Source organism: Haliaeetus albicilla, chromosome 6 (assembly GCF_947461875.1).
Source record: "Haliaeetus albicilla chromosome 6, bHalAlb1.1, whole genome shotgun sequence".
In the NCBI taxonomy this organism is placed as follows: domain Eukaryota; kingdom Metazoa; phylum Chordata; class Aves; order Accipitriformes; family Accipitridae; genus Haliaeetus; species Haliaeetus albicilla.
Genome location: NC_091488.1, coordinates 16864505 through 16878712, shown reverse-complemented (window position 1 = coordinate 16878712; position 14208 = coordinate 16864505). Strand labels below are relative to the sequence as shown.

Below are 14208 nucleotides of genomic sequence, written 5' to 3'. Positions count from 1 at the left end.
TACTTTTGAGCTACTCATGGGTTAAAGCAATATATACACTTAACCATAAAGTTTGTAGGAGCCTAAAAGATGGTGATTGGAAATCTCAGGTTTGCTTTGCCTTGTATGGCTCAAGGAGATGCAGCATAGCCTCATGTCCAACCTCCAAACAACTCCCCAAATCACACGTGTCCCCATCAGTGAGGAAACGGAGGCCGGCGGACACGGCGGTGTAGTCAGTGAGGCTGCAGGTGCAGCGGGACACGGCCGCTGACCAGACACGGTTTCTTACCCCTCGCTCGCCTCAGGTAGGTACCAAGATCTTCTCATGGAGACCCCTCACATGACACGATACTGGCTATATTCAACACCACATCACTGCTGTTTCCACTATCAGAAAATACTTGGCCAGAGGACACCTCATCCATTTGGGTGCCCATTAAGGCAAGTATTTACAAAACTCTGATCAGCAGCACAAGGACCAAGGAGACCGCAGACGAGGAAGGCGATCAGCAAGCGCTTTCGCAGCTTTCTGCCCAGACTCCCTTCACGACAAGCACCAACGACCGGGGCGGGTAAAAGAAAGCGAAACAAAAGCAGAAACCGCTTTCCGCCAGTGTGGGGTGGGGAGGGAAGCTGTGCTTCGCTCGCCAGGGGAGCCTCCGGCCACCGGCGAGGCGCAGACCCCGCTCCGGACGAACCGGCGCCCCTCGGCCGCGGCCCAGCGGCCCTGACAGACATCGCCCCAGACCCTGGGCTCCCTGCCCCCACTCCCTCTACCCCGGCATCGGGCCGGCGGCGGGGGCGGGGCCCGCCGCGCGCCCTGCGCCGCAGCGTCGCCGCCGCCATTTCCCGTCCGGCGCCCGTGCCCGGCACCTCTCCCTCGGCCTGGCAGGGCTGCCGTGGGGAGCCGGCGCGGAGCGGAGCCGAGCCCGCAGGGATGCCGCCTGCTGCCAGGTACGGCCGGGAAGGCGGTGGCGTGTGTCCTCTTTTCCTTAGTGGGTGGCCGCCCGTCCGTGGTGTGGGCGATGGAAGCGTTCCGTTAGAGCGGCCGGAGCGAGGTCTGGGGCAGCCCCTCACCGCCCCAGGGCCCGGGCCGGCCGCGGTCGGCGGAGCGTCGCGGGGTGCTCCCCCTTCTCCCTCGGCGAGGGGAGGTGTCCGTGGGCGCCAGGCCTGGCTTCCTGAGCCGCGGTCGGCTGCGGGTATTGCCTGGAAGGGTCTCTCGTTTCCGTTAGGGCTTCGCTGGGCGCGTTGTGGAGGTCGCTGTTGGCCGAAGTCCGTCTCCCCGCAGCACGTTTTGGCGTAATACCAGCCGAATCGCACATAGAAACAGCGGGTTATTGGGAATCTTTCTGCGGCAGTGTCAGTGAATGCAAAATTGGTCGCAGCGGTAGCCTGCGAGGTGCGGTGTAGCTGGTTTTGATGCAGGTAGTCGTGTAGCTCGAGGCTAGAAATTTGTAAGGAAAAACAGGCAACGGTAGAGTCTGACCGGTCCCGTTGTCGCAAGTGCGGTTCCGTTGTCCCCCCTGCCGCGCTGGAGCGGCACGCGGCAGTCTGGGGGGATGTTTTAATGCTGCATGTCCCACTCTGGTTCCTCCAGGGGCACGTCCGGCTCACCAGGAGCACGCCTGGCAGTGTATGGAAAATGGACTTCTGGTTAGGGCACTTGGATTATTAAGGTTACACGATTTCAGTATCCTTAGAAGCGACTTATCTGAAGTCCCCCAGCAAAGCCAGGAATAGAGAGTGGGCATAACATTGCAACCCACAGCATGGTTCCCTGGTTCACATGGTTTCAGTAGTAGAGTTGATCCATACGTTGTATTACCTGTGTAGGTTTAGAACATTCCTCCGCTGACTTCTCTGCCTGAAACATCTCCTGTGGTCTCTGTCCCTCTCTCTGTCTCTCGCTCAATATTCTGATAAGTAGATTTCTATAAATAAATATACCACCTGCTTGTTTCAAAGAATATAGGGTGTGTTTTCTGCTTTACTGGTGTGGAGCTTTTCCGAAGTACCAGCCAGTGACTTTCAAAACTTCAAAGCTTGCTTTTTTTCTGACTGGAAGCAAATACAAAACAACCCAGCCTGAACTCCAGTTAAAAATGAGCTGCCACTGAAGATGACGTGGAAGCGTGAAGCTGAGTTTTGAAAGCGCTGGGGGCTTCAGGCAGCTCTCAGGGGAGTTACTGAGAGCCCGGGGCTGTTGAGGTGAGTGGGTGCTGGACTCACTAGTATTTCCATGGCTTCTTTCCAGGGATTGCTGAAGCTCTGAAGAGGAGGAGTAACAAAAGCTAATCAGAGTTCTGACAGAAATGGTTTTTCCCTGGAATTTCCTCTGGAATTTCACTGGCATTGATAGATCTGCAGAGGACATCCAGATTTAGACAACTATGCAAACTCGGGGATGAACCTGTTTTGTCACATTTTGCTTACATATTCTAAGGTGCTAAACATATAACTTGGCTTTGAATATGCATCATGTAAGATACATGTGCTGTTCAGCATACAGAGCCATGCACGAGTTGCTTCAGATTCCAAGAGTGGAATAGTTGTTATTCGTGACAGAATGTACAGCAAGGATCAAAGGTATGCAAATACATTGATTGCATAATACTATATATGAAGTGCTTTGAACATGTCTTGTGATTAATTGCAAGGATTAAGATGTAAAGGAAATATTTTCCTAAGTGAATTCAGGATCCTCAAAGTTTTCCCCTTAAGAGAAAACTTTGAACAGCGTGGAAAATCAGATCCTGCAGGTGTAACTGTTTGTTTAAAATGTCAAATGATGTTACCTTCACAGTCATTAGGTTTCTGTGTGACTTATGAACAAAGCTGGTACCCTTGTTGCAGTAGAAAGATTTTTATTTTTTTTCTACTTGTTTAATCTGTAAGCTTGATCTGAATGAGAAAGTCAAATTATTTTACCGTCTGTCACATACACTAGTGACAAAACTAAATGGACTTGATAGATATGTGTGACTTAATTGCTTTCTAGTTTGTTGATATCAGTGATAAACTTAAAGATTTTGTAACTAGTAAATGTTATTTTCTCATCCATCGTTTTTAATTTTGATTGAAAAGAGGAAGACTGATAATTTATTTCTCCTAAATATTCCTCATGCTTGAATGAGTTAATAAAATGAACCAAACTGAAATGAAAAGAACATTGTCTTTGTCTGTGGAGTTATGATTATCAGTTGCACAGCTACAGGTTTTTAACATTTATCCAGTGCCTTCCTATAGTCATGCTAAAAGTTTGAGCAGGGGAAGATTCACATCTCGGATAAGGGTTTTTTTAATTCACCTGACTTAACATACTGTGTTAAGTTTAACCATAGTATGCTCTGTCGTGATTTTAATTTTTGAGCTGTTTGTTTTGCAGAAAAAATAATTTAAGTTGTATTTTAAAACCATTTTAAATTAAAACCCAATTTATTTGTATTAAACTTGAGGAGAAGATTCTTTGGAAATAGTTATACCCTTGCCTGGCCATCTATAGATTCACAGTTGTTCCTTAGCACTTTGCCTGTAATTCAAAACCAGATCCTGCAAATATTAATGCTCTGAGGATAATAAATAGAGTAAAATAATAATGTTGAGGAGATGGACTATTTTAATAGGTCTTATGTATTAAAAAATTGTAACAAACTTAATAACTTCCTTATAATTAATAATTTTATAAATTTTTTTTTTCCGAACCTCCCTCTTGATCTACTGTCTTTCTGGAAACATTTTTTGCAACAGTGATGAGTTCCTGTAATATTTCAAATAAAGCCAAGCAGTGTTTATTTTCATTGTATTTAGTAAGTTGGAGTAAGTGGCATAGAATTTTCAGAGGCTATCTTCATGCAAAATTAATACAAATAATCATACGATGTTTTCTGTATTTATTTGAAATGGTAATAGCCCTTTCCACTTGAAAAAAGGAAAGTACTATTGTCATAAAATTGCCTGTTTAATCCGAGGATCCTTGCCCACCTGCCCCCCCCCCAGCAGTAACTGTTGCAGTACCACTGCCTCCCCCCAAACATTGAAGAGGTTAAAATAATTCTCTATACATAGAAATTGTTTTACTTGCAAGTAATGTACTAAGATGATTTGCTGAATGTGATTTTTTTTTTTTTTAATGTATTTGCAGGTACAGAAGCAAAATGTTCATTTCACAATCAGTAGGTTACATTTCTTAATCACTATGGAAACACCGATGGGTGGGCCAGTGCATTTTTGTCAACTTGGTAAGTTGCCTATAGCTTTATATTGTAAGACGAGTGGTACTGCTAATTTTTCACCAACACTCCTCCTGAGTTACTGAAGTAAAATACCATCATCTTATTATAGAGCTCTCCCTGGAATAATTCAAAGAATCAAGTATCTAGTATATTACATTCTACATACCCCATTCTGTACATAAACCAGGATTTTCCCGTGAGAAAGAAATGCTTTGAAACAGCATATTGCATTCTGCCTCTCTAAATGTCCAGTGAACTCTTAGTTGGATGTGTTGTTTTTCATTTCTTATTCTAATTTTTTTCAGGACTCCTCAGTTTCTGGATTAGCAGGCACAACAAACATAGTTTGTTGGCTGAGCTGTAGGTGTAGTGAGAAACTGTTTGGATAGGATCATTTAATTCTGTAAAAAGGATAAGATGGTAAAGAAGATTCCCCATTCAGTTTACAGACCATCTTTATTTCTCCAGTCTTAATTTTCCTAGTTACTTGGTCTAAGATTTTTTTTTTCTTGTCTGCGTCACTTACAGAAGTGCAACAAACAAATTTTTGCAACTCTCCCAACTATCTTCGCTAAACATGTTTGTTAAAATAAAGTTCTGAGGCAGTTTGAACTCTAGATGAATAGAATTTGATTTTGATAGGGGAGAGGCATTTAAAAATCACAAATATGGACAGAATAGAAAAACATTTATGTCAACAGGAAATATATCAGCAAGACAGCTGACAGATGTGAGGTGGCTGGCATAAGAGAGAATGGCAAAAGACTGTTTGCATCTCCTAATCCGAAGGTCTGGCTCCAATGAAGTGTGTTGTTACTAGAGTGTGCACTGACACTGTCTGTTTCTGTAATGGGGATAGCCTTAATGTGCTAAGGGCTGTGTGCCTTTCGGAGAAGGGAGAATTCCTGCCACAAATTATTACAAATCTGAGCTTGTGTTCAGGTAAAGAATAATAACTTTTAAGGTATTGCTTTGTTACACCCACTGGATGTTTTTTCCAGATAGGTGATCTGTTACTACATGGCAAGAAATCAGTTGTTGTACTTTTAACTGCACTTCTCTAAGAGGATGTTTATTATTCAGTAATAATGTAGAAGAACAAGTGCAAAAGGAGGGCATACGAGAGAGGATGTTTGTGGTTTGAATGGCAAAATGAAGCTTGAGAGACATGAGTTTTCTGTCTTGTGGAAATGTAAATTTGCTGCATGTGCAGCTCGAGTGAGCTGCTTAATCTCTTTGCATCTAATTTCAGAAGGGATGCTGGGAGCATAGTTGTTTGTGATACAGACGTCCAAAGAGCCAGATTTATAAGAGATGCTTGGTTAAGTATCTGTCCCAAATGATTTCAACAACCTTAGGTACCCAAGTGTATTTGTGTGTGCTTCTGTGTGTGCCCACTCCTGATTAAAGGGCAATTTTTAAATCACTTCTCTGCAGCCATAGATTCTGTGCAGATATCTCTTTAATTGAGTAGCAGTTTTTTCCTTTCCTCTTCCAGTACTCTCTGCAAAAGTAGACAAGGATCATAAAATAACTTCATTAATCCATTAGGAAATTCTCCCAGTCTGTCTGGGATGGGGCAGTTCCCACTGACCCACGACTATTCTGAATCCCCTCTACTTCACCAGGACCATGTTTTCTGGTACTGTGTTTCACATAGTTGGGGGTTGGACCAGATGACCTCTGGAGGCCCCTTCCAATGTCAACCATTCTGTAATAGTACTGTCCTATCAATTATTTGTAGATCTCCATAAAGATTGTTTTAATTTTTTATGAGGCATGTCCCATATTTCTTTTCTCTTTTCACAGTCATTCTTACTGTGGCACGTCTCGTTGACACATCAGGTAGTTCTGTTATAATTTATCATACTGTGGCACCTGAGAACCTCAGTTGTGGACCAGAGTGCTACTGCATTAGTTGCTGTACAAACGTAAAGTCAAAGACATTCCTCATGCTATAGAAGTTACCATTCTAAGTGAGATGAGAATAAAAAAACATGTTAAGGCAGTATTAATCAGCACAGTTCAACAGAGGTAGCAGGCCAGTGGTGTTTTGGGTATTGTTGTATTTTTGGGTAGAGGGTTTAGGTGTCAAGACAATTATTTTTATATTTGTTGCACTCAGAGTGGAAGGGAGCTAAAGGATCTTGAGAAAAAAATAAGAAGGGTCAGAACAATAATTTCAAGAATGCTGTGAAGCACCATGCTGGAAAGATGCACATGATGCAAGACTGACTTGGTCAAGGAAAAGAATTCTGAATACAGTGAGAATCTGGATGAACAATCTCTTACGGAGGTTATACAAGAAGATGTGGGGACCTCTAGAATGTCAGAATCTGCAAGAAGGCTGGGTTCAAGAGATAACTTGAACGTTCAGCCTGACTGACAGAGTGTGACAAATATAAACTTCCTGTCCTCATTTTAAAGGCGTTTTGTGACCTATCCTCTTACTGACTCCCATACTCAGTTGGTCAAAGAAGTTATTAGTTTAATTCAAACATGCATGCTTTTTCTCCTGCTTTAGACGAACTCCATGGAAATATCTGCAAAGTGACTTCATTATTTTCCCTAAAACTTTTCTCCATGAACTCTCTTTTGTCTTGACACCTAAACCCTCTATCCAAAAATGTGACAATACCCAAAACACTGCTGGCCTGCTACCTCTGTTGAACTGACAGGCCGAATGTGGCCTTAACCACGCCTTGTGACAGGAGAAGTGTTGCAGCATCTGTTGGTGGTGTTTTTTCTTTTCTTTTGCAGGCAGAGAATAGGATGTTGCAGAGTTAAACACCCACAGGGAAATGTTACAGGAACAGGACACAAAATAGAGAGCAAGTTACGAAATAGAGCCTGAACTAGGGAGTTATAGGAGTTAGCTGGCTGAAGACAGTGAGTAATATACCAAAGTTGTTAGACTACAGTCTCGAGGAATCCCTGCTGAAGCTGATTCAATAATGTTCTTCAAGCAGTAATAGTATCTTTTCCCAGACCGGTTTTAAGATTCTTGTCGTGACTTAGAGTTATTTAATAGACACTGAGCTACCTGAAATATAGTCAGAATCCTCTAAGACAATATTTGATAGGAACATCTTAAGTACGCTTATTCACACTGAGTCTTGACCCTCATCTGGCAGGGATCAGCATAAGCCTGAACCACAGTGTAGTTATTGAAGAGCTAGCTCCTAGGAGCTGTGAATTTATAATAGAGGTTGGAAGGGGACATCGCATACTCTGAGGAAGGAGGGAAGGGTAGAGCAAAGTAGTAGGAAGATAATGTGAAAGAAAGAAACAGTTCCACTAAGGGAATACTGAGTATCATCTCTATTGTTGCAAATTAATATTGCCAATAGCAGGCTAATAATGGGATATTGTAGACATACAAATATATTAATACATAGTTTCATTTTTCAGTGTATATCAGCATTCTGTCTACAGCTTGTTGCAGCTTGCCTGGTAAGAGGTTTTTATTGTTTTTCAAATGCTTTTCCTAACACAGTTCAAAAAACTTGCCATGTTCTCACCAAGCATCATTTTAAAACTTCATGCTTTTTGAAGAAAGAACTTAATAGAAATATAATACAGGAGGATAGTCCTTGCATTGTTGTTTCTATTGTGCTGAACTCTGTTTTATGGTTGCTTTATTTGGGGGCAAATATTGGGCTGCTCTAATTGGGTTTATTTATTAGAATTGCTGCAATCTCACATTTGTTTGCCATTCATACTGGTGGGTTGTTTGTTTTTGTTTGGTTCTTTTTTTTTTTCCCTTTCTAGAAAGGTTTCTGGGAGGGCCACCTCACAACCTACAAATGCAATCTTACAATTTTCAGCACATTTTGTCCTGGCAGGCAAAAAGTGATCCAACTGTGCCAACATACTATCGTGTGCTGTACACTGACCGCAGGCAAGTCTTACTTTATAAGACACAAATTTTACTTTTAATGTTTATTGACTCAAAATACTAAGGCTGGCGTTTTCTTGTTTGTCTGTTTTTCTACTCAGAAATGCTTTTCCTCTCTCCCCTGCCATGCTTTCTTGTATCAGGGAATCCAGACAGATTATTTTGATCTTTTTTAAACTTGTTTTGATTTACAGGAACTGGAAGACTGCTAAACAATGTTCAGATATTACACAGCTCTCCTGTAATCTGACAGACGATTTAAAAGATATTTTCGCTTCCTATTCTGTATTGGTTCAGAGATTCACAGGAACTGAAGTGTTAAATTCTTCTGTACTTCATTTTATGCCACTTAGTGACAGTAAGTTCTCTGTCTGCATTTGCTCATTTTAGTAGTTTTTATTCGTAGCTGATGTAGAAATGCTATTCTGCTAGCTTTACAGTAAGACACTCCAAACTAACTTGGTCAGTAGCTTATTCCTTTATCTAAGAGAACATGAATTTGTGTACAATGTATCACATCAGTTACAAGACACAGGATACGTAGATAGCTTTCCAAAATTAGTGGCTACAGTAGTTCTGATAAATGGACGAGGCTCTGGTTTTGAAGTAAAATATATACATAAATACAGAGGAAATAGCATTGTGTCAAGCATTGACAAGCACAAAGCAAAAATCTCTAAGTGCATAAGGTAGATAACTTTAAAAAAAACAACACTGGTTTTGTGTCTTCAGGTAGTCAATGTTAAGAGTTAAAGAAATACCATGTCTGCAGTAGGTGTAGGGGAAGAGATTTACTTGTTTGTTCATCAGCCTGCTCTTTTCCCTTTTCTTGCTGAAAGAAGCAGCTTATTAGCTGTGACATCTTCTAAGGCTAGAGGTGGCTTCCCCCTTGTACTTAGTATTCAGTTTTGAAATAACAGAGATTGAGGAACAATTGGAGGACTACAGAGGAGAAGTAGGTCATGTTACCTCTGAATTCAGCACAGAGGTAGCCACTGCTGTGTCCACTTACAGTCTCAGAAATGATGAAAAATTGGAGGGGATGGGGGGAATAACTGCAAGGATAACTGAAGAATTTATTAGCATCCCTTTGAGGTGGAGGCCTTCAGTCTTTCAGCCATTAGTTTAATAAAGAGAAGGATCAGAAGGTGTGTTGACCACTAGTTAATATGATGGCAGGCTTCTTCAGTCTTGTAAACAAAACATAACAGCATGCCCTGACTGGAAGCTGAAGCTAGATAAATTTTAGCTGGGAACAAGAGGCATATTTTGAATTGACCACTGGAACAAACTGTCAGGTTGCTCTGATTGTCCATAGCTGGCAACTTGTAAATTGAAATTGGATGTTTTGCTATTAGTTCTCTAGTTCAAACCAAAGCCATTGAGTGAAGTTATGTTTTCCAGGGCACAAGACTTAGATGAACCCTGTAGTCTTTTCTTGTTTTACAGTGCCTGAATAGGAAAGAATCAATATTCTGAGATATTTCTGTACTGGGTGCAGTTGATGTGTACCTTCAAATACCTATGGTGGAATCTCACTCCTCTTGAAAGATGGATTTGAGCAAAGACAGAAAGGCTTCATAACAAAGAACCAGGAGAACAACCACATTTGACTGTAACCAGATTTAAGCTAATGTTTGTAACTTAAATCAAAAGATGAGAAAGGAGTAAGTGTGCAACCGTTTGACTAGGACATGCTTTTTGAGGTGCTGGAGCGTGTCCAGAGAAGGGCAATCAAGCTGGTGAGGGGCCTGGAGCACAAGTCATATGAGGAGTGGCTGAGGGAACTGAGGTTGTTTAGTCTGGAGAAAAGGAGGCTGAGGGGAGACCTTATCGCTCTCTACAGCTACCTAAAAGGAGGTTGTAGTGAGGTGGGTACTGGTCTCTTCTAGCAAGTAACTAGTGATAGGACGAGAGGAAATGGCCTCAAGTTGTGCCAGGGGACGTTTAGATTGGATATTAGGAAAAATTTCTTTACTGAAAGGGTTGTCAAGCATTGGAACAGGCTGCCCAGGGAAGTGGTTGAGTCGCTGTCCCTGGAGGTATTAAAAAAGCATGTAGACAAGGCACTTCAGGACATGGTTTAGTGGGCACGGTTGACAGTTGGACTCAGTGATCTTAAAGGGCTTTTCCACCCTGTATGATTCTACAATTCTCTGCTTTCCTGTTTGAGAGTAGATGAAAGCTCACATTTGTTTTAAGCATTAAACTTTTTATTTTGCTTTCTACCCTATTTCAGAAATAGAAGTAGTTAGCAAATGTATATGGCTCCCTTGAATTTTGCAGAGGTTGGCAGACCAGTCTCCGCCTTGATCAAAATGTACATGCTTCTGGAAGAGACAAAAGTGAAATGCAAACTCTAAATTTTCATGGTTCCCCCCCCTGCCAATGCACTATGCAGAAATGGAGGATTATGAAGATAGTTTGGTCTCACACCATTTTCCAACATTCCTACTTCTTTCCTGTGTTGGAGGAAAGAATATCTTGGGCTTGATTCACTACGGAAGTTCCTCTGATTTCGAGGGATATGTGGTTTTGGAGAGAGGAGACAATTAGTGTGCATGGCTCTTCAAACACATATGTGTCCTGAGGACCTGAACTGGAGAGATTACTTCGAACTCAGTGGAAGTCTCACAGAAGTGTAACAGTGTTTTGCTAGGTCCTCTGTCCTACTGTCACTAGAGTTTCTAGTCTTTGGAGCTCAGCTGTCAAGTCTAAACTTGACAGTCTATAGCTTTCCTTGCAACCAGTATGGATATATGCAGGGCTACACACCATTGAATTTCTACAAAAATTCCTTCCAGAGAGTCACTAGAAGATGAAGATGAGCAAGAAAGTAATCAGCTTTTCCTATACATTAACCTCAGTTTTCCTCTCAAATAGATAAAAAGCTCACATCTCTGTGGAGCTGAAGCAAAGCCTTTGTCACCTTCCTACTTCACTCCTCTCCACTGGTTTGTGTTTTTAAAATCTGGTCATGGGGGAAAAGATCAGTTGACCGTGGAACTTAAATATTGCAAGGCCTTGCGGATTTACAACAGTGACATACTCTGGAATCTGATTAGTCAGCTATATATCCATCACTGAAATAGAATTGGTACTGAATACGTAGTATATATTTTTTCCATCATTTTTTTCTCTTTTTTTTTTATCAATAGCGTTCCTGGGACCACCAGAAGTTAATATCAGTTCCTGTCTAAACTGCATAAGTGTTACCATAAAGCTGCCAACCTCTCATGCCAGAAAAAATGAAAAGCTACAGTCTTTAATTGATATATATAAAGACCTTGATTATGGTATAACACTGAAAACACTTGATGGAGAGCATAAGGTAAAGAACTTTCTGTTTTATTTGTGCTTTAGGGGAGAAATACAGAAAGCATAAATGGCTCTCATCGTTAGCAGATTCACAGAAGCAAATATGTGAATAGAACATACTTAGAAGAAAACAAAAAGAATGGCCAACATAATCTTAGCTTCCTTTTACTGCAGAGTAGCAGGTGTAGAAGAGGAATACTAGTTGTCCTGTATCCTTATTTGAAATAAAGCACAGGGCACTGGCTTAGGTGACTATTGTCTGGGAAGACAAGGGAAAGACAGTTTAGCAGAAACTACTAGCAGGTGTATACACAGCTGATAGGAAAACATGTTGAGAAAGCAGTCCGGTAGTTTTCTGTCAAACTGGAAAAATGTATCCGGTTAGTTTCTGAAACAACCTATTCTGGGTCTGGTACTATTTAATTTTTCTTTTTTTAATATGCTGAAATAAATAGGCATGATTAGAACTTAAAATGATCATCACAAAATGAAGAATAATCTCAAAATAATAGGAGATAATTCAATAAGGACCAATGCAAGGCATAACACCTAAGAATAATTGTCTGTGTAGTAAGTAGAGTGGTAACAGCTATACGGGCAGCAGTTTTGCCAGAAGGGATGAGAGCATTCTGTAATGTTACAAGCTAAACGTGACTCTCATGTTGCTGAGAGATAAAAAAAAAATTGTATTTTTACATACTCAGTACTTGTAAAGCCCACCTACCCTGCATCAGTCTGGGGTTCAGAAAAGGCACAGACCAGTTGAGCAGGATCCAAAAAGGAGCAGTGAGGACTCTGGGGGATCCTGACACGTGATCTGTGAGGAAATGCTGGAATAATAGGGCACTGCTTAGTGTAACCAAGTAGAGAACAGTTAGAGGCCAGAGTCTCTGAGTATGTAAACATTTACTACAGAAAAGGAGGAAATAAACCATTCACTGTGACTGAAAACAGTGAAGTGAAATTGGCAATTATGCAGACTTTAGGTTAAACACCAATAGAGACGTTAATACCTGGGCTCGCAAAGCACTGGAATAAGTCGCCTAACTAGAGCATGGACTGCCTGTAGTGGAAGTTTTGAACAGCAGGTCAGACAGGTACCTGTTGGGAATTTAATCTGTCTAACTCATTCTGCCATGCATCACAGAAGAAGAATCACAGCTTGCCTGCCATGGATATTTTTCCCCTGATTTCTGAATCAGAATATCACTTGCAGTTTCAAATCTGTAGAATCTATGTGAGGCTACTTCAAGGGGACATATAGTGACCAACAGTTGGAGACAGAAGGCAGTTTATCTTTGATAATACAATATTTCACAAACAGGGTTAAGGTAGGCATCTTCACATCTGCTGGAACTAGAGATGAAGTAGTTGTCTAGGTAAACCCCTGAGTTACTGTGTCAGTTTTTGCGGTTTCACATGCTACTGCATTTCTCTGGAATAGCCATAATGTTTTATCAGTGGCTGGGGATCTCTTTTTAGGCAAATACCTGACTTTAAAACATCGTCTTTCACGGCAGAGGCCACGTGAGAAAACCACTGAAGAAATTTTTACTACGGTCATTGAAGAATTGTATCCAAATAGAAATTACTGTGTGTCTGTTATGGTCTCTGCAGCTCTAAACAAACGTTCCATCCCGTCAGCCTGGAAATGTGTAACTGCAGACTCTGTAGCTCAGCAAGGTAACTGCTGTGGTGCAGGAATGGATTGTCTGACTTGATTATGTGCAAGTGTTTTCTTTTTACGTAGGATGATTTACAAGTCAATCCTAAAAATAATAAGAGAGAAAGTACGTTCTGAGTGATAAACTTTGTGGGAATTTATAAGTGAAATATAAAACCCCATCCGCTTTGGGGCTACAAATCTATTCTTAATCCTGTGAGCCATACAAAGCTCCTCTAACTGCATAAATAGTTATCAAAGGTAGTGTAATTTCTTTTTTAATTCCTGAACCTAATTTGAGATTTGGTCCTGTTTTGACTTTGGACCAGATGACCTCCAGAGGTCCCTTCTAACCAGAATTATTCTGTGATTCTAAATAGCTGTTCTGAATGTGAAATATGAAATGTGGTCATTGGAAACTTCATTCATATATGTTTGTTTGTTTGGTCGTTTCATTTGCAGATTATCATACAGTTGGAATTGCAGGTGCTATATGTTTTTCACTGATGGTAGCTGGTGCCCTGAAGTGTATGCATGCAGGAGGTTATATTCTTCAAAAAAAATCACTTCCACGTACCTTGGTACGTAATAATTCTCATATTTAACCTTCCTGGTTGGGAGGAGAAAGTTCACCATCTCAAATTTCTAATCCTGTGCATCAGGTACAAGTTATATAAGTACATATAATGTTTTAATTTGCAGTTTGCTTATGTTAAAGATAGTCTATAGGCTGCTAAATCATGTCTGTTCTGCGGAACAAATATTCAGTCTTTTTCAAAACCACTTCTTGCTACTTCTGTGACAAGTTACTAACAGAGATAGAGATGTGATCATCCCACCCTATTCAGTGCTTGTCAGGCCACACCTGGAGTATCATGTCCAGTTCTGGTCCCCACAGTGCAAGAAAGATGTGGACAGACTGGAGAGGGTCCAGAGAAGGGACACGAAGATGAGCAAAGGGCTGGAGAACCTGCACTGTGAGGAAAGACTGAAGGAGTTAGGTCTTCTCTGCCTGAAGAAGAGAAGGCTTGGGGGTACCTCATTACAGTATTCCAGTACTTAAAGAGTGGGTACAAACAGGATAGAGGCTCTCAAGACAAGGGGCAATGGGTACG

The 14208-nt window shown here is 41.3% G+C and overlaps 1 protein-coding gene across 6 annotated transcripts in view; it reads left to right on the top strand.

Annotated features, from left to right (window-relative positions):
- Positions 1-778: 778 nt before the first annotated feature.
- Positions 779-14208, top strand: part of LOC104312569 (interleukin-10 receptor subunit beta) — a 32951-nt gene continuing 19521 nt past the window's right edge. For 3 of the 6 annotated variants that reach the window (XM_069785221.1, XM_069785218.1, XM_069785223.1), the window contains exons 1-9: positions 779-936; positions 2237-2568; positions 4124-4220; positions 7626-7667; positions 7986-8115; positions 8307-8470; positions 11271-11443; positions 12951-13113; positions 13556-13674. In XM_069785221.1, coding sequence (XP_069641322.1) covers positions 4178-4220; positions 7626-7667; positions 7986-8115; positions 8307-8470; positions 11271-11443; positions 12951-13113; positions 13556-13674 — 834 coding nt within the window. In that variant the 5' untranslated portion in view covers positions 779-936; positions 2237-2568; positions 4124-4177. Of the gene's footprint in view, positions 937-2236; positions 2569-4123; positions 4221-7625; positions 7668-7985; positions 8116-8306; positions 8471-11270; positions 11444-12950; positions 13114-13555; positions 13675-14208 lie in introns of those variants that run through there. The other 3 variants (XM_069785222.1, XM_069785219.1, XM_069785224.1) reach the window with 3 other exon arrangements.